General features: G+C 43.3%; 2 protein-coding genes and 1 long non-coding RNA gene across 4 annotated transcripts; 1 reads left to right on the top strand and 2 right to left on the bottom strand.

The window, feature by feature from the left end:
* Window positions 1-147: 147 nt before the first annotated feature.
* Window positions 148-8738, top strand: LHFPL5 (LHFPL tetraspan subfamily member 5). Of its 2 annotated transcripts, XM_048327621.1 has the most exons (5): window positions 148-441; window positions 523-630; window positions 3859-4095; window positions 4403-4435; window positions 4688-8738. In XM_048327621.1, the coding sequence occupies exons 1-4, from the start codon at window positions 219-221 to the stop codon at window positions 4417-4419; spliced, it is 585 nt and encodes a 194-aa protein (XP_048183578.1). In that variant the 5' UTR covers window positions 148-218; the 3' UTR covers window positions 4420-4435; window positions 4688-8738. The 2 variants fall into 2 exon arrangements, with proteins under 2 accessions (XP_048183578.1, XP_048183577.1); XM_048327620.1 differs by having other exon boundaries at window positions 149-630.
* On the bottom strand, window positions 301-3810 carry LOC125337677. The gene is made up of 2 exons (XR_007208113.1): window positions 845-3810; window positions 301-710 (listed from the first exon to the last, which is right to left on the bottom strand). It is a non-coding gene; the product is annotated as an uncharacterized LOC125337677 (long non-coding RNA).
* On the bottom strand, window positions 5865-24362 carry SRPK1 (SRSF protein kinase 1). The gene is made up of 15 exons (XM_048327618.1): window positions 23631-24362; window positions 20185-20303; window positions 19192-19300; window positions 18696-18783; window positions 18464-18551; window positions 16957-17063; window positions 16130-16295; window positions 15096-15121; window positions 14391-14604; window positions 13700-14125; window positions 12134-12234; window positions 11113-11220; window positions 9766-9835; window positions 9214-9306; window positions 5865-8319 (listed from the first exon to the last, which is right to left on the bottom strand). The coding sequence occupies exons 1-15, from the start codon at window positions 23699-23701 to the stop codon at window positions 8135-8137; spliced, it is 1971 nt and encodes a 656-aa protein (XP_048183575.1). The 5' UTR covers window positions 23702-24362; the 3' UTR covers window positions 5865-8134.
* Window positions 24363-27383: the final 3021 nt, after the last annotated feature.

Genomic DNA, 27383 nt, shown 5'->3' with positions numbered 1-27383 from the left:
GGTCTCGCCACCGCCCCCTGGGGCGGTCCCGGTGCCGGAGCCGGTGCCGGAGCCTCCCGCCGCCCCCGCGGCCGCCGGGCGGGGCCGGAGCGGGGCCGGGGCCGGAGCGGGGCCGGAGCGGGCACCCCGGGAGCGGGGCCGGGGCCGGAGCGGGGCCGGAGCGGGCACCCCGGGAGCGGGGCCGGGGCCGGAGCGGGGCCGGGGCCGCTGCCCCCGCCATGTCCAAGCTGCTGCCGGCGCAGGAGGCGGCCCGGATCTACCACACCAACTACGTGCGGAATGCGCGGGCCATGGGGGTGCTCTGGGCCCTCTTCACGCTCTGCTTCTCCATCCTGATGGTGGTGACCTTCATCCAGCCCTACTGGATCGGCGACAGCATCGACACGCCGCAGGCCGGCTACTTCGGCCTCTTCTCCTACTGCATCGGCAACGCGCTCACCGGTGAGCTCATCTGCAAGGGCAGCCCCCTGGACTTCGGCACCATCCCCTCCAGTGCCTTCAAAACTGCCATGTTCTTCGTAGGCATCTCAACCTTCCTCATCATCGGCACCATCCTCTGCTTCAGCCTCTTCTTCTTCTGCAACGCAGCCACCGTCTACAAAGTCTGTGCCTGGATGCAGCTGGCAGCGGGTGAGCAGCGCTGGGGAGATGCACGGGGCGCGGGGGGGGGCTGCCCGTGAGCCGATCCTTTTCCCTTTCTGCCCTCGACTCTGCTGGGGGGGTGGGGTGGCCAGTTAAGAGACACCAGTGTCACCTCCATGCCCTTTGCTCCCCCTTACTGGTTACCAGTGGGGAGTTTTTAGTAAAAGACTCCTTCAGAGCAGCTGAGACGCAGCAAACTCACCGCATGTCGGGTGATGCTTCCCCGGGTGCTGCTGCTGCCGCCAAACCTCGTGGCCCCACTTACCCCACTTCTCCCAGTGCCACTGCTCCTGCTCAGCCGCAGGGAGGCTTCAGAGGATCAGTTCGAGAACACCAAAAAAAAAAAAACAAAAAAAACCCCAGGACACAGAGCGCTCTGCTGTGTCTGGAATCCTGCAGGAATTAAGCAGGGAGACGGTGATGACGTTTGCTGGGCCAGTGTAGTAACTCCCTGAGCTCAGGGAGTTATAGACGAGGAAGATGAAACACGAGGAGGGGACTGACTGACTGATTTGGTACCACCACTCTCATTTTATTACTTTTCTGCTCATCCCGGTGGATCTCCAGCTTTCCCCCTCTCTCCCCCAAGGCACTTGAGACACCTGGTAACCCAACTCCCGTGTTTGATCAGAGCCTCAGCTGAAAGGCAACCCAGCGCTTTGCTGCTCCTGAATCATTCATGCGAGCCCTGGCCACAGCCCCCATTGACACCCCGTGGGAGGTGGCATCGGGGTTTCTTCAGTTCCCAGCTAAAGAATCGAGCTCAAGCAAAGATTTAGATAAGAAGCTTGGGGCAGCTCAGCCTCCTGGGGAGCTGGAGCAGGGAAAGGCTTTGCTGTGGTAGTTGGGGTTTTTACTTTTTTTGTTGTTGTTGTTCCGAATGGGGGAAGAGGAAATGGTCACAGGCAGTTCTGGCCAGATGGACAGGTACTGCTGCATTTTAGGAATTATTTTAAAAAGCGGGCAGGCTAAGAGAGGATCAATTTCCTGGCCTTTGCTCTGCACCAGGTGCATTTTCACAGAAATTATTTCTTTCCCGCTTCCCCATTTCTCTGTGTAACTCCTCTTGGTTAGTTACAGGGAAGATTAATTAAATACAGAATAAACCAACTGCGTTTCCATTAAGAGGAATCCTCTCTGCAGACCAAGGACGCTGCCTGTGCGCCTTGCTGCTCACTTGTCCCCAAGCCAAGGAAAAAGAGAACATTGGCAAAGGACAAGACAGCTGCCCCGAAAGGGGTTTCTGGTTTACTGAGCACCCTGTGGCAGAGAAGAGGCAGTGGTGTGAGGCAGGGTGCATTTCAGGAAGCTGCAGATGTCCACGAGGGGAGGGACAAACATCTGCTTGTCCAGAGCTCCCACCATGGGGTTATTTCTTGTGTGAGAGGAGTCAGGGACTGCCTCACATCTGCACCAGTTACTTCCATGCTCTGCAGCAATGTAAGAATGGAGGATGCATAGAGTTTTTCTTAATCACGTCCCAGAACCTTGCAGATGAACTCATCCCAAGCCTGGTCATTGTTCTTGTCCAGTAAATACAATTTCTTTGAGGGGGGCAAAAAGGCACTTCAGAGATTTTGGGTCATGAGCCACCCTTCAGCAACCTGCTGGCACCGAGGTTGTTGCAGGTGCCATGGCAAAGCTGCAAAGGTGAGGTGCTGGGGACCCCGTGGCCAGGCTGGAGCAGCTCTCAAGGTTGTGTGTGAGCTCTGAGAGTAGTCACAGGAGGAGCTGGTGCTGGAACCACCACAGCTGAACAAGCAGAATTAATCTGCCTGCAAAGCTGATGTTGATGGCAGCTCTACCTTAGCAAACCCTAAGCTGGAATCGGCTGCAAGGCTCTAGCCAGGTTCTCCATCTTGCACAGACTAAACCCACTGCAGTTTTGTTTGGAGAAAGTATTTCCTTGGAGTGACACAGCCAGAGCTCCGTGCAGAGGCAGGAGAGATGTTGCCCAGGCAACGCTGTGATGAGGGATGCTGGTACAGCACGTCCTTGACTGTGGGGAGGCAGCACAGCCTGGATCCTGCTCCTCCCTGCCTGTGGAGCAGAGCCCACGGGAATGAGCAACCACAGGGCCTTTCAAGGGACGAGTCTGTGGTACCTGGTGTGTTTGTAGCATGATGTTTGCTCCTCCAGCTGCTCTCTCCTCTTCAGTATTGATGCCTGGAAAACAGCATAGATCTTTCCAACTGGAGTGAATATAAAAGCAAGCCTTTAGTTGAAAGCCTTCAGGTACACAACAAAAATCACACATGGTACAGTAATTGTAATTTTTTTAAGGTTAATCAGTTAGTATACTTATCATATACTGTCCAATTAAAAGGTTAGTTGGTTAGGTAATAATTCCTGGGGTCCTGAGCTGTGGGGTATGCCCAGCCCCTGCCCTGGAGGGAGGCCTGCTGATAAAGAGATTGTACAACCTCCCAGCAGAATCCCCTTGGAAAAGGCAGCACTTTCGGTTATGGCGAGAGACGACACAGAACCACGATCCTCTGGGAGACCCTATGTAGATCCTTTGTAACCCATTGGCTTTTACCCTCTCACACCCACCTCTGTATCCCCATAAAAGAAGCCTGGCTAGCTCAGTCGGGAGAGCGAGCCTCTCACTGGTCACCCTTCGCGGGTGCAGGACAATAAAGCCACCTATGCAGGAATGCCACACGGGCCTCTCGTCTCTCTTTCCTGGTCTGGCCTGGAGATTGCCTCACAGAGCAAGAGCTGAAATCACTAGCTGAAAATCACTCAAAAGCTGTTAGCTTGCTGAAACAGGCACCTCTCTGCAAAGGCACTCCAGTGGCCGAGGGAAAGCTGCACGGGCCCTGGGAGACGGTTCCTTACAGGACCATCTCTCCGGACCGGTCAGGGCTTCCTGGGTCTGAGCTACAGACCCCACACTGACCCACTGGAAGCAGTCTAGAGGTTTCTTTTGCCCCACTTCTGTTATGTCTGCTCCAGGTTCTGGTTGGAAAACAGAATGTCATTGTAGCTGGTTCTCTTCTTGGAATAAGACTAAACCATTTTTAGGAATGTGTTTATAAGGTTAGCTTATTATTCCTAAATGTAGTAAAGAAAGGAGAACTAGTAGAAGCTACAGCCATGCTTAGTAATCTACAAAGCTACAAATATGTAAAAAACATAAAAAGCTAAAAATCTTAGGCATCAGTATCAGCTCAGCAGCAGCTGGTGGGCACTAATGTCCCCCTCTCCCTGCAGCTACCGGGCTGATGATCGGCTGCCTGATCTACCCCGACGGCTGGGACTCGAGCGAGGTGAGGCGAATGTGTGGGGACAAAACAGACAAATACACGCTGGGCGCCTGCACCGTGCGCTGGGCCTACATCCTGTGCATCATCGGCATCCTCGACGCCCTCATCCTCTCCTTCCTGGCCTTTGTGCTGGGCAACCGGCAGGACAACCTCCTCCCCTCGGATTTCAAGGTGGAGGAGAAAGGTGAGTGCAGAGAGAACACTCCGACTGCAGCGTTTCAGCCCCACAGGTCACTGCTGTTGTTTGGGTGGATGGTGGGTGGCTTCCTCCCTGCCACAGTCACACACTGCTATGTAGGGATGGAGCAGGCAGAAAATTGATGGAGAACAAGGCAGGAGCCCAAATTCACCCAGATTACCTTTCCCAAGCCTCTGGGGCTTTCTCCTCATCCTGTTTTAAACATATTCCTTTTTGAAAACAAACCTGCAAAACACACCCAATGCTTTCTGGTTTACGTATTAACTCTGCAATTCTCTTTCTGTTTTTACAGAAGAGGGAAACGACTGACAGAGCTGATCACCACGTAAGTGATAACCCACACAGATTTTTCATATTCCCAGCATCCACGATGTCACTGTTGTATTCTGATTACCAAGGGACTGACAGCTGATTTTGGTGCTGGAGTCACATTGTTTTTATTTGTGGTTAGAGGAAATAGTCTTTGCTTTGCCTCCCAAAACTGGGAAAGCACAAAGCCTTGTGTAAAACAAAACAAGCATAAAATTTGAAGCCATACTCCATCTCCCAACAGCTGACTTACTCTTTCTGTTCCCAGGGACATCCAGAGCTCTTCTTCCATCAGCCCTTTTCTTTGAAGTGACTCTTCTAGGAAGCCTAAACTTACCAAATTCTGTGGATTTTCTGCAGCTGTTTTCCTCACCCATGGGGCTGCTCTTGGCTCACAGCTCTTGTGGAGCTTATTTGGTTGGAAGAGCCCAAAATGGACATAAGAGTTTTTCTGAGTCCATCCGCAAGAGGGACAAGAGGGGAAGGATGGCAATTTTCTGCTTTTGGAGGGTTTGTACACCTTCTTTCGAGGAAATTACTTATGAATTAAAAAAACCACCACCAAAACATCAGTGTTTTGGATTTTGTACTCGTCTCCTGAGGGCAGAGGAAAACATCTGCCATGTCCCAGGCTGCCCTTTTACTGGAAAAATACCATGACAGGCCAATTCCCAGCTCAGCCATGAATCACTTTCCTGCTCTGGGCAACAATAACCAAACACAACCTCTGGAAAAGGGCACTTTTCTGGGAAAAAAAGAAAACCAAACAACAAAACCAGAAACCAGCATGCTGGGCTGCAGCAGGCCTGGAACAGCACCCGCAAAGCACAGCAGCAGGTTCCAGTCAGCATCAACTCCCTGCATCACCCAGTTCATCTGATTTACCCATCATCTCTCCCATCCAACACCCATCCATGGCAGCCCTTGGCACAGCCCATTTCTGCAGAGGACAAAGCAGCTCTTACCTGGTCAGGACCCAAAATCAGCCTCCATTATAATTTTCATTTTTACTTGCTGTAAATTACTGGTTCCTGCAGCAGTCAATTCAGTTCAGTTCTAACAAATACCTTCCAGTTTTAGGCTTTCCTCTAAAAAAAGTGTTTGGGAAGGTTTTATTGAGACTTTTGGCTAGATAAGGCAGCAGAGGTATGACAGATTTGAAGAAAAACATATTTTAGAATGGAAAAATTCCAGCAGAGTTGTCCTATTTTTTGCTCTTCTCCCCTTTTTAAAATGGATCACAATACCAGCAACAAAATCTTTACCTACCTCATTCTGGAAACGAAAACTGTGTGCTCACTAGTGGAACAAATTCCATCCCTGAGCCCCTGACTCAGAATTATAAGGGGAACGTATGAAGACTAGGGCTCAGTTATTAAATAATCTGTTTATTGTAGGGCTTTCACAGAGGGAAAAAAAAAAAAAAAAAAGACAAAGCACCCAAGTAGAAAGAATAAAAATGTATTTTCCTTCAGGTTTTAGACTGACACAGCAAGTACAAATCCTTTAGTGTGAGCACTTCGTGGCAATTTGGAAATGGAACAAAGCCCTAGTGAACGAGCGGACGGTACAAGACTGAATCATGACAGCTGCTTCTGCAGGTCTTCAACTCACAAGCTGGCTCTAGCCTTGGCTATCATGGTAAAAAAACCCCTCCTCCAGTCAGGGCTAGCAGAGGGAAGGGAAGGAAGGATGGGCAGGAGCTCTCAAGAGTCAAAGAGTGCAGGCCCCTTCTGGGAAATGTTCCTTCATCAGCCAGTCTCAAGTAGGCAGGACCGGGTGAGCTTTCAAGACTGCAGGAATTGTTTGCCCTGCCAATGTATCTTCACAGAAAGTTGGAACCCAGTACTGTCTGCAGTCCTCCTGTAACAGATACAGAAGTGACCCACAACTGGAAAATGCCGGATGAAAGGAAAAAACCAAAAGAAAAGGTCAATTCAGCAGTTAAAAACATTTTTTGGTATGGTACCTGCCTTTCTTTTTTTTATGATATGCATAGAGAACCTGATCTACCACTAAAGGAACATGCAGCATGATTTGCATAAATAAGCCAAATTGGGCTCTGAAGTGGAGAAACTCTGTTCAAGTGGATTAAATGGCCCCGTTTGTGAGTGAATGATCCTTACAAACCACAGTTCCCAAACACAGACACAGAAGGGACACATAACAGTGGTCTTGGCAGCTTTGGCAATGGAAATTGTCTTGGATAGCATCTGCACGGTCTCCAGCAACTTCTATCCTCTGCAAACCACCACAAATCCAAAGGCCTGTTTGGTCCAGAGTAAGGAAGTGTCTCTGAAGTCTCAACGTTGCCAAATCTTGCTTAGAGAAGAGTGGGATGCACTGAATCTGTAACAGGATGGGTAAGTCTAGAAGAAGCCATCATAGAACTATCAAATGCCACAGTGATTTAACTTTTAATTAAAATTAACCCATTATGTCCAAACCCCCTCTGAGAAGCTTACATAGAAATCCCATAGAACATTTTTTTATTTGGGGTAACTCTAGAAACAGCTTCTAATCCAGTATCTACGTGGAAAAGTCAGTTCTCTTCCACTTCTGCTAGCTCTCTTCTTGTGCTAATGGCCCAGAAAATAAAAGGCAGTCCCATCCTGGGAAGTTATTTCTGAAGGCCTGCACCTGAAGCAAATTAAAAGAAATCTTTACACTGGAACTTCAAGTGTTGATTTTCAAAGTCCACAGCTGCAGCTTGGCTGTGATACAGGCGCTGCAACCCTTTCCTTGGAAAAAAAGTGAATGGTCAAAAAATGAAAAGTCGCAGCAGACTGCATCAGTGAAAGCCAATCTCTCATGAATACCACCTCAAGCAAGGCAAAAAAGTGCCAGTAAGGGATAAAAAACCCCAAAAACTTATGGCTCGCTATCATGTTAAGAGTTGCCTGCAACAAGGCTCTCTCTGCAGGCTGAGGGTGCACCCATCTGTTGGCTGAGGGTTGTGCGTTTAGTCAGTTCTAGCTTTTGCTTATTTTGCTTGTCACCTTTAAGTCACAGGCATTGAAGTAGAAAACATCACCAAGTCCAGAAACTATTCTGACTATCAAGGGCACAGGGAAGGAGAAAAAGTAAATGGACAGGGCACTTTGGAGGAAGAAATAAAGGATACTAAAACCTAGGTTTAAAAAGCTCTTTCAAAAGCAGTACTAAATAAAAGCTGTGACTGGAAAGCAAAGAAAACAGTAGACACTTAGAGAGTGATGGCAGATTTCAAGGTCTTTGCTCTAACAAGGATCTGGCACCACCTTGATGCCAACTGTTACATCTCACCCCATCAGTAGCTACTGGATCAACAGTGGGAAAATTGACTCCTGAGTCAGTGAGATCTTCACAGGAAGACAGGAGGGTTGGAATTTAGCTAAGGGAGATATCTGAGCACGGGTGAGCTCACATCTGTCACACACAGTGCCTAACAGTGAGGAGACTGAGGAAAAATCTCTGATTCTAGTTAATTAGTCTTTGGTGAAGCCCAATCAAGGCAAAAACATGGATGATGCCCACTGGCTGAGGAGAGTCCCCATTAAGTCACACAAACAAATTCAGCAGAACGGGTTAGATTTATCTAAAATCTTGGAAGCCTTGAAGGAAGAACTCCACACTGAAACTGAACAAGGAGAAATATGGGTCTGGGAAAGGGCAGCTGGGTGTGTAGGCTATGCTGTAAACCAGAGTATAACGTTGTGGCATTGCTTGGAAGCTTCTAGGAGTTAAGCCAGGGGTGCCTGAGACACTCTGCTGCTGTAGCTCGTTTCTCTGGGATCAGCTCCAGCATAGGGAGTAAGAAGTCTGTGAATGCAGCTGCCTCATCTTGGGACCACTCGTATTTTTCCACCAACACTTCAAAAAGGCCCCAGGGCTTCAGTTTGGTGATGTGCTTCAGATCACCTGAAACCCCAAGACAAACGGGTTAAGTGCAAGACAGGGGAACAGAGCAGCTCAATAAAATTGGCTGAACATGACCGAGTGAGCTCAAGAGACTGTTCAAAGGAAATAAAAGGTGCTAGGGCACACTGAAGGGACAAGTCAATTATATTAAACCCCCTTTTCTATCTGCTTCAGAAGCCTGTTACAGAAATGTACTTCCTCAAAGGGTTCTTTTTTCACCCCCTGCTATTTCAGCTCTCCTATCAGCAAATATTAACTTCATTAAATTACCAATTATGCTGCTTGACATGACAGATAAACTGTGCCACTGAGTCTGGAATACATGCAATGCATGGAGCACTGTTTGAGAAATCAATAAACTACTAATAAAGAAGGGGTTGTTTTTATAAAAAGAATTAATAAACTAGATCAAAACCTAATTTTTTGACTCAATACATTTCTGGGGTACTCAGGACTTTTATGATAATGTTCTGTGTTCTGAGCAACATGGCTCATGATGCCAGGCACTATTTAAGGTGCCTGGCATGCCAGAAATGGAGTCAGGCTGTCTAGAAAAGCCTTCAAAAGTGAGTCCTCACCTCTAGCTGACAGAGATCAGCTAAATAAAACCACATCAAGTTTGACAAAACATCTACTGTGCTGTTTTTCTACCTGCTGCATTTGACCTACACCAAGATGCTGAGCACTGGGGTGTAGGATACTTTTAGGAGTAAGACAAGAACACCTTACATTTAGCTGCAGTTTTACTGATAAAGCATTTCATAAAACAAAGGAAAGACTTAAAGATACATCTTTGCTGGCATCTATTTCTAACTGGCATTTCCAGCAAGATACTCCTGTGTATTTGGGGCAAGGGATGAGGAGATAAGTGATATTTGCTTTGTTTCCTTTTACCTTTTTTGGTGAAAAACTCCTTGGAATACTTTCCTGCCAAAATGAGCTTGCGAGGTATTTTCCCCAGAAGTTCTATGATCAATGCAATATGATCTGCATGTGAAAAATAAAAAAAAAACAAACACAAAAAGACAATGAGATTCATCCACACAAAACATCTCTATGCTATTTTCATGCTCTGGGATATAAGGATAAAGACATTATCCCTTAAAAATTACTTTGGAGATGCACCTGAAACCAGATTACACTAAGCAGCAACAAAGACAAGAGGAAAGAGGAAAACAGATATGGGCAATTTGAGGCACAATCGGTTTGAGACACAAGGTAGAGAATCCAGCAGCAAGAGGAATGCAGAACACCAGAACAAGAACATGGACTTCGTTGCACAGTGTTTTACTGCAGAGGCTTGAGCACGGTTGCTGCTGATTTGGGTAAATTATCTTTTTGCAAGGAGCTTTTGCATTGTAAATTTGTAAGAGAAGGCTCATTTTGAAGAGGCAACCGTTGGATTTCAAGTCCCATTTTAAAAAGGAAAAGCGGAGACAAACAGACCTTCATCTCGTGAGTAATCTTCCCCAGAGTGAGGCTCGAACAGATAGTCCCCTGTTGCCAACTCAAAGGCCTAAACAAACAGAAATGAGCACATTAAATCACTTCAAAACACTCTTAAGATGTACTGCAGGTTGACTCTGCAAATCTCTGTGGGCCAGAAGCAAAGCAGTGGGAAAGAATAACCTGCAAAACTCTGTCAACAGCTATAATCTTAAATACTCCATTACAGCCTAAAATGTGCAGTGACTTTGCAACACTTCAAAAACTGCATTAAAAACGTCATAGGATGAATTTTGGGTGCAGGATCACCAGCTAACCACAAAGTTAAGGTATTTCACATGCTTAGCCTTTGCTCTTCCTCGTCAGAGTTTTGCAAAAATAACACCATGTCCAAGCTATAGTTTCTAGGGTTGGATATTTTTAGTTTGTTTTGTTTGCTTGGAGTTTTTTGGGATTCTTCCCTCTCCCCAGTTTTCATTTGTTTTTCAAACAGTTAATCTCTGAACATCTGTCTGTAGAGACGAAAACACATTTTAAATGAGAAAAACATCTGCACTCATTTCAACTCACCACTTCTAAATTCTGTAATACATTCACCCTTTATATATTTCACTTGTACTCTGACCTTCTGTATTCTCAGTTTTCTTTATGACCTGCTGGTGCCAAACAGTTGAGTCAGGCACACTGTGTAATTCTGGCCACATGCTCTGCAGAGAAAACATGACCCTACTGCATTTTCTTTTACCACATTCATCAAAATCCCAACTTATTTTCCAAGACAGCAAAAATGTATATTTTCCAAACTTAAATTATAAAAACCAAGCTTTGGTTTGTAGAAAACACAGAATGGAGACAATGAAGGGGCACACGCAGTAACTGGCTTGACTGATTTCTTTTCATCGCCACATTCTACATTTGCCAGCTGTTACAGGAACAGCTTCAGCCTCATCTCAGCATTACTCAGCTTAAACATTGATTCCAAACCTGCAGAGGATGATTAAAATTAAAAATTATACTGAAGGCACTTGTGAAACAATGCTAGATGCAACAGAAAGGCTTCTTTTTTAATATAAAAAGATATTGCATCCAGAATTGCCTGGTTGTCTTGTTTTTCCAAAGAGCAAGATGGCAAAGTGCAATCATACTTGAAATCTGCTGATGCTGGACAATGAAACTTTCAAAAGGAAAGCCACATGTGGAAAAAAAGGATAAATAAAAAAACAACTCTGGTGTGGAAACATATTATTCAGCAAGTCTGGGAGTTGACTGAACACTTGTAAGGGTTTCTTGCCAGCAGCTCAGAGGGCAGAGCACAGAGGAGCAACATCCCCAGCTGGCAGAACTCACCATGCAGGCTGTGCTCCAGATGTCAGCAGGGGTGTTGTACCCCGACCCTATCAACACCTCCAGGGACCGGTACTGTCTTGTCTGGATGTCTTCAGTGAAATGCTTGTGCTAAAGAGAAGAAATGTTTTACTAAACAGCTAAAGACTGCTTAGAAGAGGAGAATCAACAACCTGGAAGGCCAGAGTAGATCAAAGCTCATTGCTGTTACATTTCAGCTGCATTTTACATCCTTGTTAACTATTTCCTTATATTCCTGCAAGTGCTGTTTAAATGCTCTACATGAGATACTCCTCCTCAAGTGAAGCAGTCCGGCAATTTAGAGGAAAGCAAGCCACAAAAATCGAATAAAGACTCTGCAGCATCTCCTACCCAGTCCTGGCAGACAGGCCATGGTCCAGCTACCTTAAAGCAGATAAGCAACAGCAATGTGAGAAATCACCTTGCCAGGCACTGCAAGCCTGACTGCAATTCTGAATTGAGACTCATCCCTCCCAACAGATCTGAAGTAATTTGCCATTTTAGAAGCCAAGTAAAAAGAGACAGTTCTTCTATTTGAAATGTCAAACATTTGAAAGCGGCACAGCACAACCATCAAAGAATAAATCTTGGGAGCTTTATTGTGTGAGTCTCTTTCATGTGCTCGTGAATGCACTGAAATGGTCTGACAAGCTACAAAACCAGCACATCAGAGCAATTGTTTGCAACTTTCTCAGTCTCCAGGAGAGCTACAAACTCCTTCAGCAGTTTCACATGAGCAGATTTCTACACACTGTAATGTGACATGGGTCACAGCCCTATTAAAAGGAATCAATACCCGTGAGGCACCCAAAGCATGGACTGAAATTTCGTGTTTAGAGGACCATTTCTTCCTTTGTGTCCTTGCTTCCCCCTCTTTTTTCCCTGTCGTAGTTTCAAACTTTCACAGCCAGGTCTAAGGATCTGCTTTACAGATTATTTTCCATCTTGGCAAACTGACTGAATCTGCAGGTTTAAACAGTCAATGTGAAAAGACTAAACTTACCACCCAGCAGGCGTTTCCTAGGTCAGCTATCTTCACTTTGAGCTTATCTGCATTCTTGGGCTCAAGAGGATTAAGAAGGAAATTCCCAGCAGCTGATTTTCCTAGAGGCAATGTGTACAACAGCTGATTAAAGCTACATAAGCAGTGTCACCATCTGTCACCCAAATCCTATCAATCTCTCCCCAGCCAGGAAGTTTTTCTTATGGATCAGAACTGCTCCCTCCCTGATGCTTGGGTATAAAAATGAGCATCACTCTGCACTATCAACAACATCATTAAGACCCAACTGGTGTCATTAAGCAAAAGGATAAATGAGCATATGCAAGAGTGACTATTTCCCAGCATTTTTTGCAGAGCCTGTGTGTATTTTAAAAAAACCCTGTTGAAATAAGGGCATTGCCAGAAACAAAACAAGCCTCACAACCCCCCTTAAGCCTTCCTAAATCTTTGAAGGAAGAGTCCCCATGTTACAGCATCTTTCTGACATACCCATCACTCACTATTGTAACAATCATTGTAAATTGTAAATTGTCACTATTGTAACAATTACAAGAGTTAAAGGATATATTGGGAAAATTGAATCACACGATGGAGAGTAAAAGTATTAAGTCACTAAATGACATCCAGCTGTACCTTTAAAGCTAAAATTTGGGAGAGTTCAAAGCTGGAAATTTGGAAGAGGGCTATGAGAAGCAAAAGATGTCAGTAACCTAGCAAAGGCATCCAGCAAAGTGCAGTTCAAGTTTCAAAATCTAAATTTCTCTTGTTACTGTTCATCCATGTAACTCCCCTAGTGGTACTCTGGCAAGAAAATGCTGGAATACTTTTTAAAATAAGTACAAATGGCAGCTTTACCCTCCTTCTCCAAGCATGTATCACCTGGCATGGACACAAAGAGGCAAAAATGGACAATTTTACCAATTCACATTTTTAACATACACACACCTGGAATGTGTTTAAATTGCTGTATACTACGTCATGTCTTATTTTCTCCTAAGCCTACAAGACACATTTTTTCCACTCTGCAGAAAATCATATTCAAATAAAAGGATTAAAGAAGTTGGGGGTTTTTTTCCTTACACTGTATAAGCTTTGTTTCAGGCTGCATTTTCAGCTCTGGGAAAACATTTACCCATCTTGAGTAACTGAGAGAAGTTATCTTTGCTCCATATTAAGAACCAAACTGTCAGAACACACTGAACAGTACCAATCCCTTAATTTAACAGCAAGTGACAATCTGTAGACTTAATGAATATCACATAAGCAACACCTGATTCAACAGAGGAAATGTTCCTCCACTGAAAACCAAATGTACAGGTGTTTTTAAAAAGTAGGAATACTTATGGATTCAAAAGTCAAAACTGAAGCACAACTACAACTAGCAGCTACAAACAGCAAATGTCTTGGAGTGTGATTGTCAGGTTAATTACTCCTGGCAGGAAAAGTCTCAAACAGGTGGTTCTGATTACTTCAGCCTAAAAAATGCACATTTCTATTAATATGATGAAGTGTTGGAAAGGAATCTCCCACATCGAGGAGCCCTTTCTTACAAGGTTCTTCTTATACCTTTGTTGTCTGTTGGGCTGTTATTCTCATTCTCATCCTCTGAAGGGATCTCTGTCCTGATACTTTCCTGAAAATTGTTCATCTGCTCACTGAATGCCTGCTGTTCGTTGGACGTGGGCTGACACACCATGGAATCCTCTGGGGCCAAGGGCACAAACGAGTCCGACATTGCTTCTTGAGGCCTGTTCTCTGAGTCACTGTTGTGCTGAGTGTAATTACAGCTATGGAAGTTCTCAGCCTTCTGTGTGTGAGGGTGATTGCCACAGTCATTGGCATTGTGAAGGTCGTCCTCAAGTCGCACAGACCCTTCATTCCCAGAGTTTGTGAAGTCCGTCACTGGGATCACTCCGTTGCAGTTGATTTCTCTTGCACGTTTTTCCACGCTGCTTTCCATGAGATTAGATTGCTCCTGTCCAAGGGCTTGTGCTGGAAGAGGGGGAAAATGAGAATGTAGCAGAATATGTCTTAATAAATAGCTGGAAGCTGTTCAAGGGGGCAGTCTAAATGTAACTGAACACAGTAATTCATTAATTTTGTAACAGGAGATTTCCCAGTCTCATTAGAAGGACAGAACCCAATGCAAACAGGTGAAATGACAACAGCCACCTCTGCTAAAGGTACTCCCTCCTCATACCTACAAGTAAATGGATAACACTGTCCATTCCATGTTGGCAATGCTTTAGGCCCATACCTGGCTTTTTGCTGACATTTTCCTCTGGCGGACTGACTTTTATGAGCATTTCCAGAGGAGTCTGAGCTTCTTCCTCCTCTTCAGGTTGTGTCTGCCCAGGGTTTGCCTCCTTCTCCATTTCCTCTATCTCTTGCATTCGCTTCTCCAACAACTCAGCCTGTCGTTTCTGCTTCTTTTTCAACTTCTTTTTCTTATTCTTTGACATTTTGTCAGCCTACACAGAAGCAAGCAGAGAAATTGGACTTAACATTTTATACTTCAATAAATTTAAAATGCACCAAGGTTGAATTTATCTTAGAGCTGAGGAAGCAGTCTGTGATGAAAATGCTGGAGACAGCTCCTCTCCCAGATAAAAAGCAGCTATTCTGGGTTTTGAACCACTTGTCTAAGGCTTTTATCAGTGCATTTTTGCCCTGACCTGAAAAACCTACATTATTCTCCAAGTGAGGGATCTCAGACTCCATAAAATAGTCACTTTCAGAACAGACCTTGAGATCACCACAAGGACTCCTTGTTCTGGTGATAAATGAGCCAATACTATTCACAAGTCCAAGACAGCGTTGAACCTGATGCCTATGCCAAACACAAATCACATTTTTTCTTCTGATATGAGATTGCTTTCTCTTAATGCTGACTGGATTATGAAACAATGCAGGAGATACTATCAGTAGATGCATACTTACAGATGAAAGCTATTACACTTACTGGTTTTGGCTGTGGTGCAGTGCTCACTGAAAGGGAAAGGAAGATCAGTAAATCAGTATGGCTATATTCAAAAGCTGCAACTGCATTCTGATGTTAAGGTACATTTCTCCTACGTGGTTTGTTAACAACATTTTAATGATATCAGCAAATGTGATTTTGAAGGCTCATTTCTCTACAAAAACACAGCAATTAAAAAAAAAGATAGAAACATTAAATGAGCAAATGTATTATTCAATTTTCAGACAGGAGACTTGCTTGACTGATATCAAAGACTTAAACTTCCTGTCACGTAGCTTCATTTACTGCATGTATTATGCATCCTACCCAAATGAAAATGCAAATCAGAGCATTAAAATACCAAACTTCAGAGAGCTTCCTTAAGCTAAGATATGCCATGATCAGTTCAGCTCAATGTTGGTGTTGTAAAATTATGACTGACAGAGCCTTCCAATACATACTACAGTGGCTTTTGAAAAGTACACATTGCTACAGATGGATATTCTGAGGAGGAACACAAGGAATAAAAGGAAATTTGCCCTCAGATCTTTAGGAGTGTTTGCATGCCAAGGAAGCTGTTTCTGTTGCAGTTTTTCAGACTTCTGCAAATGGACAACAGGTAAATCATCTTGTTGAAACTCTCGTCAAATGCATTTCCAGCACCATGCAATGAAAGGCAATAAACTTTAGAAGGAAATGTGAGAAGTATTTTGCCACATTTTCACTCCAGTTCTATACTGAGTGCATCAACGTTGTGCTACATAAGACCGACTTCACCAGTGCCAGATCAGCTGTTGTTAAAAGCAGGTGCCAGTGTGCATTTATCCTCCCTCTTGTTTTCTTCCACAAAATGCCTTCCCAGTCATCCCTGAGTTACAATTCATGACTAATTTCACAATTTACACTCAGCTTTTCAAAGGTTACTTGCATTATTGTTCCACTGTACTCAGGAAGTTTTTCTTAGTGATGATACAGGAGTATGTGGGGGAAATAGCATCAGTTTTCAGAGGAAAAAACAAAGAAAAAAGGCAAATCACCTGCAGAGCCAGATGGTGGGGGAGCCCCAGATCTCTGCCACTCTGTTGCCTCTGCAGCCAGCCTGCGAATGTACTGGTCATTCACACACAGCAGGATGTTCTCAGGTTTTATATCTGTGTGAATGATTCGACATTTTGTATGCAAGTAATCCAGACCCTGAAGAACCTGCAGGCAAGTGAGAAGGAAGTCAACCATGAGACAATCTAATTGAGAGCAAAGTGAAAATGCATAAGTGCCTAGGGTGGCCAGTGAACCTGAAAGGGTTTGTGTGTTTGAGAATACTCCAGGTTAGAGCTGATGTGACCAGTGGTTACTACCGAGTTCCACAAAAAAAAAGAGATTTGCATACAGATTGTAGCTACCATTTGAAAATACTCTATTTACCCTCATAACTTAACTTGCCACAGGTGAAAATCTAATTTTAATACTCTACAATAAAATTACACTTTCCTCCTTCCCCTGCACCTCCCACGTAGAAAGGTGTTTCTTCTTAGGCAACCACCCAGTAGGGAGAACCAGTTTCTCTTGCTCTTCCCATCATTAAGCACTTTGCTTACTGTGACAGCTTTAAAAAAATACTTCACTTATGAGAAATGACTGAGGTAAGAAGAGGTTAAAAGCAAAAACCATCATGATTTAAGTGTCAGAAAACCACGATCTGCAGCAGAAGGGGCTTGCAGTAGAGAAAGGAAGTATTAACCCAAGAATATTTTGCTGCATGAGTGGACCAGGGATTTTTAACTTTTGTTTCCTTGGATCTGAGAAAGATTAGTGAAAGAGTTTTAATTGGGTCAAGGGGAGGAGTGCAGTCAGAACTGGAACTTACCTGTTTGATGATTTTTTTGACACAAGGGAGCGGAAGACCCTGGTAATTTGACTTGATGATCCACTTCAGGAGATGATGCCCTAGAACTTCAAACACCATACAGATATCTGGAACTGAATCAAGGAAAAACCCAGACATCCAGACCCAAGGAGCCCTGAATTCCCAGGACTGAGGATCGAAAGAAACCCATACCACTTGGGCACTTTACGTTAAAGAACCCTAATCCTGTTCTGACACAGCTTGGAAAAGCTGCCTTCCTCAACAGCATCATCCTACACAACAGTGCCATTATCTAAAATAGAATAAAAAAAAAAATACAGAGGGATGGAGCTGCACAATGGTCCTACTGCAGCAGCAGCAATCTCCTGCCTTGAGTGGAAGCCAGTTGCACAAATGGACATTAGTATTTCTGTATGTTTTGGAACAGCCTACGCTTTTGCCCCAGGCAAAACTCGATGCCTGATCTTTTTGTACCAGCATTACCTGAAAAGATAATAAAATTTCCATTTCGTAAGTAATCTTCAGAACAATTAAGTAACTTTCTTTGCCCTCCTTTGCCTCTTTACCAGCAAAACAAACTTTTGACAAGCCTGGATTTCAACTTTACTTGTATGATCTGCTTTTTAGCTCTAAGATCTCAACAGCTACAGTCACTCCAGTGACATATTCAGTACAATGCCCTTGTTTTAGAAGCCAAATGTCTATGAGTTTATTAGGCTGCTTTTCATCTACACTGGCAGAAAGCATACATTTCACAAGAATGGAAGAATACAAGCTCAAATCAACATTTATTCAGAAAAAAAGTTATGCATTAGAAAATGCATTATGGGTCTACTGCTTATCATCTACAGCTCAATTCTCTCAAGCAGCCCAGCAATTCTCACTGAAATAAAATTTAAGCTATCTCAAAGCGAAAACAATGCACAAAAATCCAACTTTCAAATTTTAAGGATCCATTATTAGGACTTGCTACAAATCACTGCCTATGAGAAGGCTGTTCCCAGAACTACAGGCCACTGTCAAAGCAATACACTTCAAACATCCTAACAATGTTGATAAATTACAAAGTAAGGTGTTTCCATAACTAGATACCAAGCTTATTTTCAAGTTATAGATGGCTCATTCGCTATTCTCAGCTACTGATTTTAACATGCTATTCTGCTTTACTGAAATAACAGGTTATTAGCAGGCTGCTTGCAAAATTGAGGGGTTGAGATAGATGGGCTCTTCTACCTCGAAGGTACCTCTGACACAGCCACTCAGTCCTGATTCACAAATTGGTGGCAGAACATTAAAAGCACAACCAAGCTGTGCTGACACAAATTACGCCAGACTGAATCATCGCTCTGGATCTGAGCTCAGCAGGCACTTTTGAGGCAGATCCTTCTACAGCAGCTTTCCTTGGGCAGGGAAAGGGATGCCTGGGCATTGCTTGCCAAAACAGGACAGCTGCCCAAGCAACTCCCATCTTTCTGCAATTCTTGGCTTTTATTCCACAAAAGGATACGGGAACCATTCACTCCTGAAATCTTGAAGTCATCTAATAACTGAACGACTCTCTCTTTGCTTGGATCATTTGGATCACTGTTGCGGACCTGCAGAGAAAGAGGTTATTCTGAAGTCAGATCCACTGCACACAAATTCTTGATGATCTGGAAATATCAAGCACGTGACAAATGTAAACTCCCCAAAATGGAAAAAAAGAGTAAAATAAAATTGAGCCCAACTCAAGCACTCACCGATTTCAGCAACTTGATTTCATCCAGTGCTGTTTCTGTGTAGTGCTCCGCACTCTTCACCACCTTCATTGCCACAAATCTCCTCCCTCTGTGCACACATGGCAAGTAAATTGGGAACTGTTAATGCTCATAAAAAGAACTTATTCTCCAGGATTATCCCAGTTCTTTTGCATGCAACAGAGTTTATTTAATGCATCATGCTAAAATAAGGTTTAAACACTCAAAGACTGCCTTTGAGTCTTTTTTAAAAAAAAGATGCATGTTAGTCATTTCTCAAAATATGGAATAATAGGTCAGAGGCTGCTGAACACAACTCTTCCCACAGATATGGTTTGTCCTGTTAATTCCCTCCCATGCACTTGCATGAACAATATCAGGAGAAATTTCTGTGCTAGGATGTGGACAGCTAATGCTTTGTGCGTTTATCTAAAAGGATGTTTTCTGCTCAGGTTTGTGTATTCCTGCCTGGAACACCAGCTGGAGCAGGAACACTTACTGGATGTCCCAAGCCAGCCACACGGTGGAGAAGTGGCCCCATCCAAGCTTCCGAATCACATGGTAGCGTCCATTGAAGAGATCTCCTATTTTCACAAGGTGGTAACCCCCTGGAAGAACACAAGAAGCAGAGAACAGGTGTGTGGAACAAGCATGACAATCACTGCAGCATCACAAAATATTTCCTCAGTGAAAACACCTGAAGTCTGCTAGGCTGACCACCTTTGGAAAACACAGGTTGTGATGGTAACAGAATCCTGCAGCTAAATATCAGCATTGCTTTTGCATGCTCTGACCCTGTAACATGAAAGAGGTACTGCAGCCAAGGTCCCAAAAGCTTTCCTTGCAATTTTCCTGACCGAAAGGCTCTCTGCCACTGAAAACAGGAAAGTCTCCTCTGCACCCTTCATATCTCTCAAGCTGCTGACTATACAAGGTGATTCCATCACAGAAGCAAAAACATGAAAAGCCAAAGATGGAACTGGCAGAAAACAGAACAAAGAGAAGGAATTGTGATTTGGTGTTTTCATTTGCCCTATATTTAGTTTCTACTCAGAGAAACAGAGGAAGGCTATTTGCAGAAACAAATTTTTCTGAAGAATAGATATCAAGATAATGATCTGATCTTCAAAAGAAACCCAAAGAATATGAAAAGGATTTGAAAGTGTCCTTTTTACAATGAAAATACAAAAAGAATTAAATGCCTACTTTCTTTATCAATATTGAAAGCCCACTGGTACAGAGAAAAAGTTAACAGCTTTCAATTTATGCATTAAAAACAGCTCTGCAACTTAAATCTTGACTGATAACAGAGGCAAACTTGGAGACCACTTTCTCCATTTCATGTTGGCTTGAAAAATGTTATTATCGTCATGCAGTTTCAAAACACCCAATGTAAGAGGGAGCCTATTTTCATTCTCTACAGCAAATGGAAAATGGAGGGAATTCCTTGATTGCATTGAAAATCCTGCATCTTAAACAGACAACTGCTCACCTTTACAGTAATCATTTGGATCCTCTTGCTCATCATCATCTGATCCCAGGATTTCCTCCTCTTGCTCTGGAAGATCATTCTCGGAATGGGCAGCAGGGCCCCGGTGCTGGGTGTCGGGTCTGAAAGAGAACACACTGCATGTCTCACACACATTACTCCTCAAGTCTGCAGCTTCCACAGCATACGAAGGACTGCTGAGGATGGAGGAGATGCAATATTCAGCCTTCAGAAAAGCTATTCACATTTCAGTGCTTTTATTTCTAAGCTAAGATCAAAGTGGACAGAACTAATTTTTTTGTATACTAGTGAGAAATGCACCTTAATGCCCTAGACCCACTTTTTTAGTGGAACCAAGAAAAGTCCAGACAAGACAGAGAGTTAAAAGTTTGGTGATCTCACCAAAATATTAGTCTCTGAACCTCTTCTCTGCTTTTCATTCAGTGAGAACTCTTCTAAAGCAGGTTTATATTTTATTTGTTATCCTAGGTAAAACTTGAAAATTTAAATGTTGATGAATTTTATTTTAAAGACTAACATCAATTAGTTTTTACTCTTTTGGAAAAAAAGTTAACCACTGCTTTAGAACTTGTGGCCCTTTGTTCCTTTCACATTCAAGGTCAAATGAATATTTAACAGTCCTTCTGCTTCTATCACTTTAGAACACTAGAGCCCCTAATCTTGGCATTTATTTCTCCTGTTCTCAAGGGGCAGGCTGCATTTTTAGTTCATCTCTTTACTCAAGATCCAAAGTTTATTACAGTTGTCTGAACTACGGAGAGTGAGAGGACGCAGAGCAGATGTTCAGTAAACCTTCCTGAGAGCTTGTGATTGCAGAGGGATTGGAATCAGGCACTAAGGTGGTGGAGGTTTTTCACTCCCACATTCATAAATAAAAGCATTCATTTTAGGTGTTTAACTTTTCACCAAATATGCTACTCTTGAGTTCTTGCTTGTGAAGGCCGTGTCAGCAAAGGCCACCTCCATGCTCTCGCACACTCAGGCTGTGCCCCCCAAATAAAACATCTTCCATGTCTCAGCTCCTTCATGGCATCACACTGATCACAGCCAATCAGCTCATGAAAGGGTAACACCAAAATCAGGTAATTTATTTACTTTACAAAGCATTACAGGGAATGATTACATGCCTACAAAGATTCAAGATCCTTCTGTACAGAGCAAACACTTATAATGAAAACAATGCCTATGAGACCATTTGCTTTGGCAGGATTTAAGGGCAAAGCACTGCAAGATAGCAACATTAAGTTTTCTTTCTTTAGAAGCATGAGATATTAAAAAAAGCTGGAATTGTCCAAAGCAGTGGGAAGCGAACTTCATTGCAGCAGTGACACAGAAGCACAAGATAACATTCTTTACAGCGAGTTCCCCGGCAGTGAATGAGCGGAAGTTTCTTGTATTGAAACTATTGTTGCAGGGAAGTAGCAGATAACACCGGTGCCTTCCAGCACCCTCTTTCAAATTCAGCTCATTTTGCTCCAAGAAAGAGGAACTGCCCACCCAGTGGAAATGCCAGCAGCATATGCAGGCCCTCAGATGCAGTTTTCACAACTTAGACCTTGAGCTGGAGTCCTGCACATCGTATCAGGGCTGTACCAACTCATCTTAATCCATGGAGGAAATGTAGGATTTCCATTTGGAATAGTCATACAGTAGAATGAATGTTCAGCACTGACCTACTACACATGCACTCTGCTGAGACTTCACACATTAAATACACTGCTAACACATTCAAACTACAGCCATCTTAAACATCATAAAAAGGGAGAAATCTTGCGTTCCAATCTGATGATGACTAAATTTGTAGCTACTTAAAATCCACAACTGAAGTTCATTTAAGCAAGGAAGATCCACAAAGGTCATTCCAGGCACAACCCACCACCAGACACTTACTTTCAGTCTGTTGTCAGTAAGTCCTCCTGACTTTTTAAATTCAAGAACAGCTTAGTGGTCTCAAACCATAAACCAAAGACTGCCAAGCTAATGAGACTTTTATTAACAACCCTGCAGCTTGATCCAGCCCTGAGATATTTAGCATTTAGACTTTTTTGTGACTGAATTATAGGTCGGGTGTAGGAAGAAGCAAACCTACATTAGGGGACGCAGAAAGTCTTAAACTTTAAAATTGCTGCATTCCTTTGGGGACAACTGAGATACAAATAAAGTCATGCATTATCCCCAAATTAAGAGCAGGCATCAAAGGCAAGAAATAGCCATGGACAGAATGGTTGAAGGGGAGATTAGATGCTCACAGACTACAAATCCTATAGACAGGGTAAAGAGAACAGGAACTGGACAGAAAGATTTTAAGACAGAAACCTCACACATAGCGTGAGTAGTAAAGAGTAATTCTCCCCAGTGCTGCTTCAGGATTGTCACTTTTTTAACTGCACAGGATGTAGGGGATTAAAAAGGACTCAAAAGAAAATTCCCCTTAAGTGGCAGTGATGCAGACAGACACATCACGCCACTCTGCAGTCCCAGTGCTTCTCAATAATAGCAATTTCATGCATCGAGGAAGAAGTTACTGGAAGCACTAAAGCCCATTCTCCTGGAAGCTTTCTGTGCCCCTCCTAAGGGGCTGACAAATCCTGCTGCTGGCAGTCTCACACACGACACACCCTGGAGTCTGCAGCTGAGTCTTTCATGGGGATCCAAAAGCGTTTCACTTCTACATTAGAATCTATGATACCAAGTAATGTAAGAAAGCCGTATTCAGGTCACACACATCTCTACAGTGCTATTTCCTTCATGAAATCACCTCCAAAATATATCCCTTTCCTTTGCCTCCCTGTGAAAATTTGTTTGATGTTATTACACACCACCCTGTTCTTCCCCTGAAATGACCATGTCAGCCAAAGATACAGATTAAGACAGAATTAATCAGTGCAGAATATGTGTTAATACCTAATGATATACAAAATGATATACAAAAGCACAAACCTCATCTGCTTTGCTCACAAAGACAGTACTCTAAAAGGCACAAAAGGCTGATAAAGAGAGCCGAAAAATCCTTACCCAGTATTTAAAGATGACAGCTCAAACAGCTGTTGTCAAAATTGCAAAATGCAGATAAAGTACATAAAAATCCTATACTAAATGATTGTTTACACATTAAAAAACAAGTGTTCTAGGGTACTTTTTTTTTTAACAGCCACCTCTGATCTACAGAAGAACACCATGATCACCTTTTCCTTTTGCTCTCTCATTGTGCTAATTAATCATCAGAATGAACTGGATCTGCAGGGTCTCTCTACAACTATATAGCAATATTTTACTTAAGAAAAACAATGTGGAACAGCAAAGCTAAGGCAAAATGCTAGGTCTTCTATGGAATTCATGTGAATCCACATCTAGAGAGACCCTCCCAAAAGTCCTTATTCCCTGAAGAACTGCAAATTCACAAGACAAAATTAGAGAGGGGCACCTACCTGCAAGAAGCACGGCCTCCCATGGATAAAAATATTCCCGAAGACAGCCCAATAGTTTTTGAAAAAGCCATCAAAAATCAGACACCACAGTGTTGGGGAAGGAGGGGGACATCAGCAGCAGGCAGAGGGGCTGGTTCTCCTCAAATGCAGCAAAGCTTTGTGCAAGAGTGAAGGAGAAGAGGGATTTGCCTCCAGCACCCAGCTGCAGCTGCCCAGCACTGCATTGCAGGTGAAGGGCCGTGCAGCAAGGCTGGGGCTTGCTCTCAGCTGATCTTCCTGCAAATTCAGTCGTGTCAGGGGGGTGAGCATAAAGACTCATCCCCTCCTCTTGATGTCTGCATGTCTCTTCTTCCCTCTAATGAAATTAGAAATTCAGGCAGATACTTTGTTTCATCTTCCTGAACTAGCCGGTTTTATTTGCCTATTCAATAGCCCAGTGGATTCAAAGCTGGGATGAAGACAAGGATCATGGTAATTGTTGACAGAGAAACCCTTTTGATAGAGGAATTCCAGCACAATCACGCAGCAGGGAACGGGCGTTCAAAGGCAAAATGAATTTTCTGAAGTGATTCCACACCTCCCCTTCCAAAGTTACAAGAAAAACTTATCCTTTATGCTTAAAACAACAAAACAAGCAGAAGGAGTCAAATCTTCTTTAAAAAGTTGAACTGAGTATTTTTCACAGCAGCGGGCACTTAACATCATCCTCCAACAACGTACAATTCCCAGTCATTTCCGGTGCCTGTTTATCCTGCTGGTTTATGTAAGTGATAGGGGAAACAAGTCAGCAACAACATGACATAGCAAGTAACAATGTAGAAATTTCTCTCCTAGGGAAGACTGTTAGTGAAAGACACACTGAAGCTGCCCCTGCACTTTCAAAGCAAGAGGTTTAAAGAACTCTCTTCATCTGGTTCTGTGTCTATAATATTTTCACCTTAAAAGTTCTCAGAAGTCTGAATATGCTTTTAATAGTTTAGCATTGCCAAACCTCTTCATATTAAAAAGGTGCTAAAAATATTCAAAATTTTCCACTGTAGACAAGATTTTGCTCCATGTTCACTGAAGATATCTCCCAACCCCTGCAATGCACAGCAGGGATGGTAAAGAGTTATTTGCAGGAGCTAAGATTTGAGTCACTCACTTGTTCCTTACAGAAGGTGTTAAAGCAATTTGGAAAAACACTGTGGAATTCTCCTGCCAGTTCTCAATGATATCACTTATCTGGTCCACACACTAAAAGTAAGGTAAAAAATGATTAAGAAATCTCAGTCACACAATGTGGGTTCTTATGGATTTGCAGTGAAGAAAGGGTGCCCTCTAGAAATTACCTGACACACAGCCAAGTCCCCACCCTCAACCTCACCATCAAACTCTGAGCGTGTTTTCTCTGCTCCAATAACTTACATAAAAAAAAAAAAACCAACCACTTGAAAGGAGGTGTTTGGTTCTCTTATTCAAGAGTATTAAGAGTGACTTCAAAACTCTATTTTGGACAGAAAAGATGTACTCTTCCTTGTCCCTAAAACAGCAGGAATACTGTCCATGCTACCTAACGACTTGCCTTAAATAAATACAAAAGCAGACTCCTTCCATCCTCAAGCAAGGAAGGCAACATACTTTTAGGCCAAATCATTTCTGTCACACCCATCATCCTTAAATACATACTAACAAAAAAAGATATTCTCCTTACTCCTCTCTCTCTCCGTTTGCCTCTCCCTTGATATTTGCAAAGATGACGCCCATCTGCAGGAAACTGAAGGGAAATGCTTTCCTAATTTTAAGTCGCCTGCAACACAGTCTTTATAAACAGTGTCATCCCTTATTGGTGAGCTCAAATTACACACATGAAACGCCCCCAAGCAGAACTCAATTCAGTGAATGCAGGACAAATGACAAATCCAGCTCCCACTGTAGGCACCACAGATAAAGGTACTGCAAACACACCCCACGACTCTTCTTTCCACCTTAACCACCCGATCAATGACTTCCTGGGCTCTGCACCCACTACAGCAAGATCTCACTTAAGGATTCTGTGTCTTCATTCGAGAAAAAGCTCCATATGGCATGGTGAAAAGCCAGGATTTAAAATCCCTCTCCCATTTCCACATCTGTGCAATGGAGACAATGTCTCTTTAAGGAAGAATGCTTGCAGGCTGCATCTCATTACTATTTCTTAGTGTGTCTGTAATTTCCAGATCATGTTAAGACACATCTAGTGAGAATGAGTGCTGCTGGTGCCAGCCTCCAGTGTGCTCACACACAGATCTGCTGGCAAACCTCATGCTCAATGAATATGGTAACTGATTACACACAACTTTCAGGATGAATCCATGTCTGAAATGATGAAAGTGTTTCCCTGCTTGTATGCAGCTGACCTTTCTGCTCAAATTCCACCTGTTTTGGGGGAATTATAAATCACAGATGGTGGGGGACTTAGGAGTGTACAATCCACGTTATTTTCTGATTATTGCAACTTATTCACTGTTGCATCCCTATTTTTCTGAGTAAATAACTGGTGTTTTCTGCCAATAGGGCAGATCCACAATACTTGCTGCTATAGAGCACTAATCCCAGAGCTACAAGAATACCCCTGTCAAGAACTTAAAACAAGACTGGAGATGGTCAAGCATTTAGTTTTTCAATAACAGCACTCAGAGGCACCAAGACATACTTTTGATTAGCAGATCTGTGGGAGCTCAGTTTGAAGACAAGTACTGGCTTTCACATGAGAACAGTATTAAAACACAAATAACAGGCAATCAGGTTTCTTGCTTCCCATCCCCACTCCCCCACACAAGCACTTAACAAGCTGTTTGTAGAACTGTCTGCTATTCCAGCTATCACAAACCAAGGAACTTCCATGGAAACCAGCAGATTTCAGTTGTGTCCTGTCATGGTCTGATAATCACTTCTGTATTTGAATGAAAAAATTACGAGGGCAATGCATTCTGACTCTACCTTAAACTTTATATTCAAAATACTTAAGGAAGACAAGTGAGGAAAACATAATCCAGGATCCTGATCCCAGGCAAAGCTTTGAATATTGAAGGAGAAATTGAGGGAGAACCTGAGAGAGCTGTCAGAACTCTGGGGCTCCTCAAAGACCGAAGTGATACAATACAAAAACAAACTGGAAACTATCAGATCCTATTAAGAATTTTCTGCTCCCCAGACTGCACAGATGGAAAAACCACCAACTGTGTCTCTCTTCAGAGCAATTTTAGAGAGGAGGAAGAAGTGAGGCTTCACTGCATGGCAAGAGTCTTGCCAGAGATTTTCAGGTAACAATAATCTCGTAAACCCAGCTGATGATCTCCTGTTAGCCTGCTCTGCTTCCTAAACAGACACCTAAACCTTCTGCACCAAGGCATTACAACGTTCCCAGCACACCTGTGCAGGGACACCTGCAGAGCACAAAGCAGGGGTGAAAGGCTGAACTGTTGGCACACCCATCACACCTTCCTCCTGGCACATCCCCATCCTGGACAGCTCGTGAAACATCAGAACACAGAGAATTATCTTTGCAATTCCACAGAATACAAGGAAAACTAGTAAAAGAAGTGTTCCCAGGAAAGCACTGAAAATAATGAATATTGCAGGCATTTGGGAAGAAGTGGGGAGAAAGCAAGACTACTAACTTAGCTCTGCCACTGCTTCCCTGCAGGAGTAGAGGGAGACAGAGGATCTATTCAAAGTCCTGTGAAAAAATACCTCCCACTCAGTAAAGCCTGTAAGAAATGATTAAATTCA

The sequence above is a fragment of the Corvus hawaiiensis genome, chromosome 24, assembly GCF_020740725.1.
Source record: "Corvus hawaiiensis isolate bCorHaw1 chromosome 24, bCorHaw1.pri.cur, whole genome shotgun sequence".
NCBI lineage: Eukaryota > Metazoa > Chordata > Aves > Passeriformes > Corvidae > Corvus > Corvus hawaiiensis.
Note: the sequence above shows the minus strand (reverse complement) of the source record. Positions and strands in the feature narration are given on the sequence as shown.

What these genes read in the sequence shown, in the direction of transcription:
- LHFPL5 (XM_048327620.1), top strand. Translation starts at nt 219, where the DNA reads ATGTCCAAGCTGCTGCCGGCGCAGGAGGCGGCCCGGATCTACCACACC. An exon ending in CTGGATGCAGCTGGCAGCGG is followed by an intron (nt 631 to 3,858) that starts GTGAGCAGCGCT and finishes CTCTCCCTGCAG; the next exon opens with CTACCGGGCTGATGATCGGC.
- SRPK1 (XM_048327618.1), bottom strand. Translation starts at nt 23,701, where the DNA reads ATGGCTTTTTCAAAAACTATTGGGCTGTCTTCGGGAATATTTTTATCC. An exon ending in TCCAAATGATTACTGTAAAG is followed by an intron (nt 19,301 to 20,184) that starts GTGAGCAGTTGT and finishes GTGTTCTTCCAG; the next exon opens with GGGGTTACCACCTTGTGAAA. An exon ending in CAGCCCAACAGACAACAAAG is followed by an intron (nt 12,235 to 13,699) that starts GTATAAGAAGAA and finishes CATTGCCTCTAG; the next exon opens with GAAAATCAGCTGCTGGGAAT.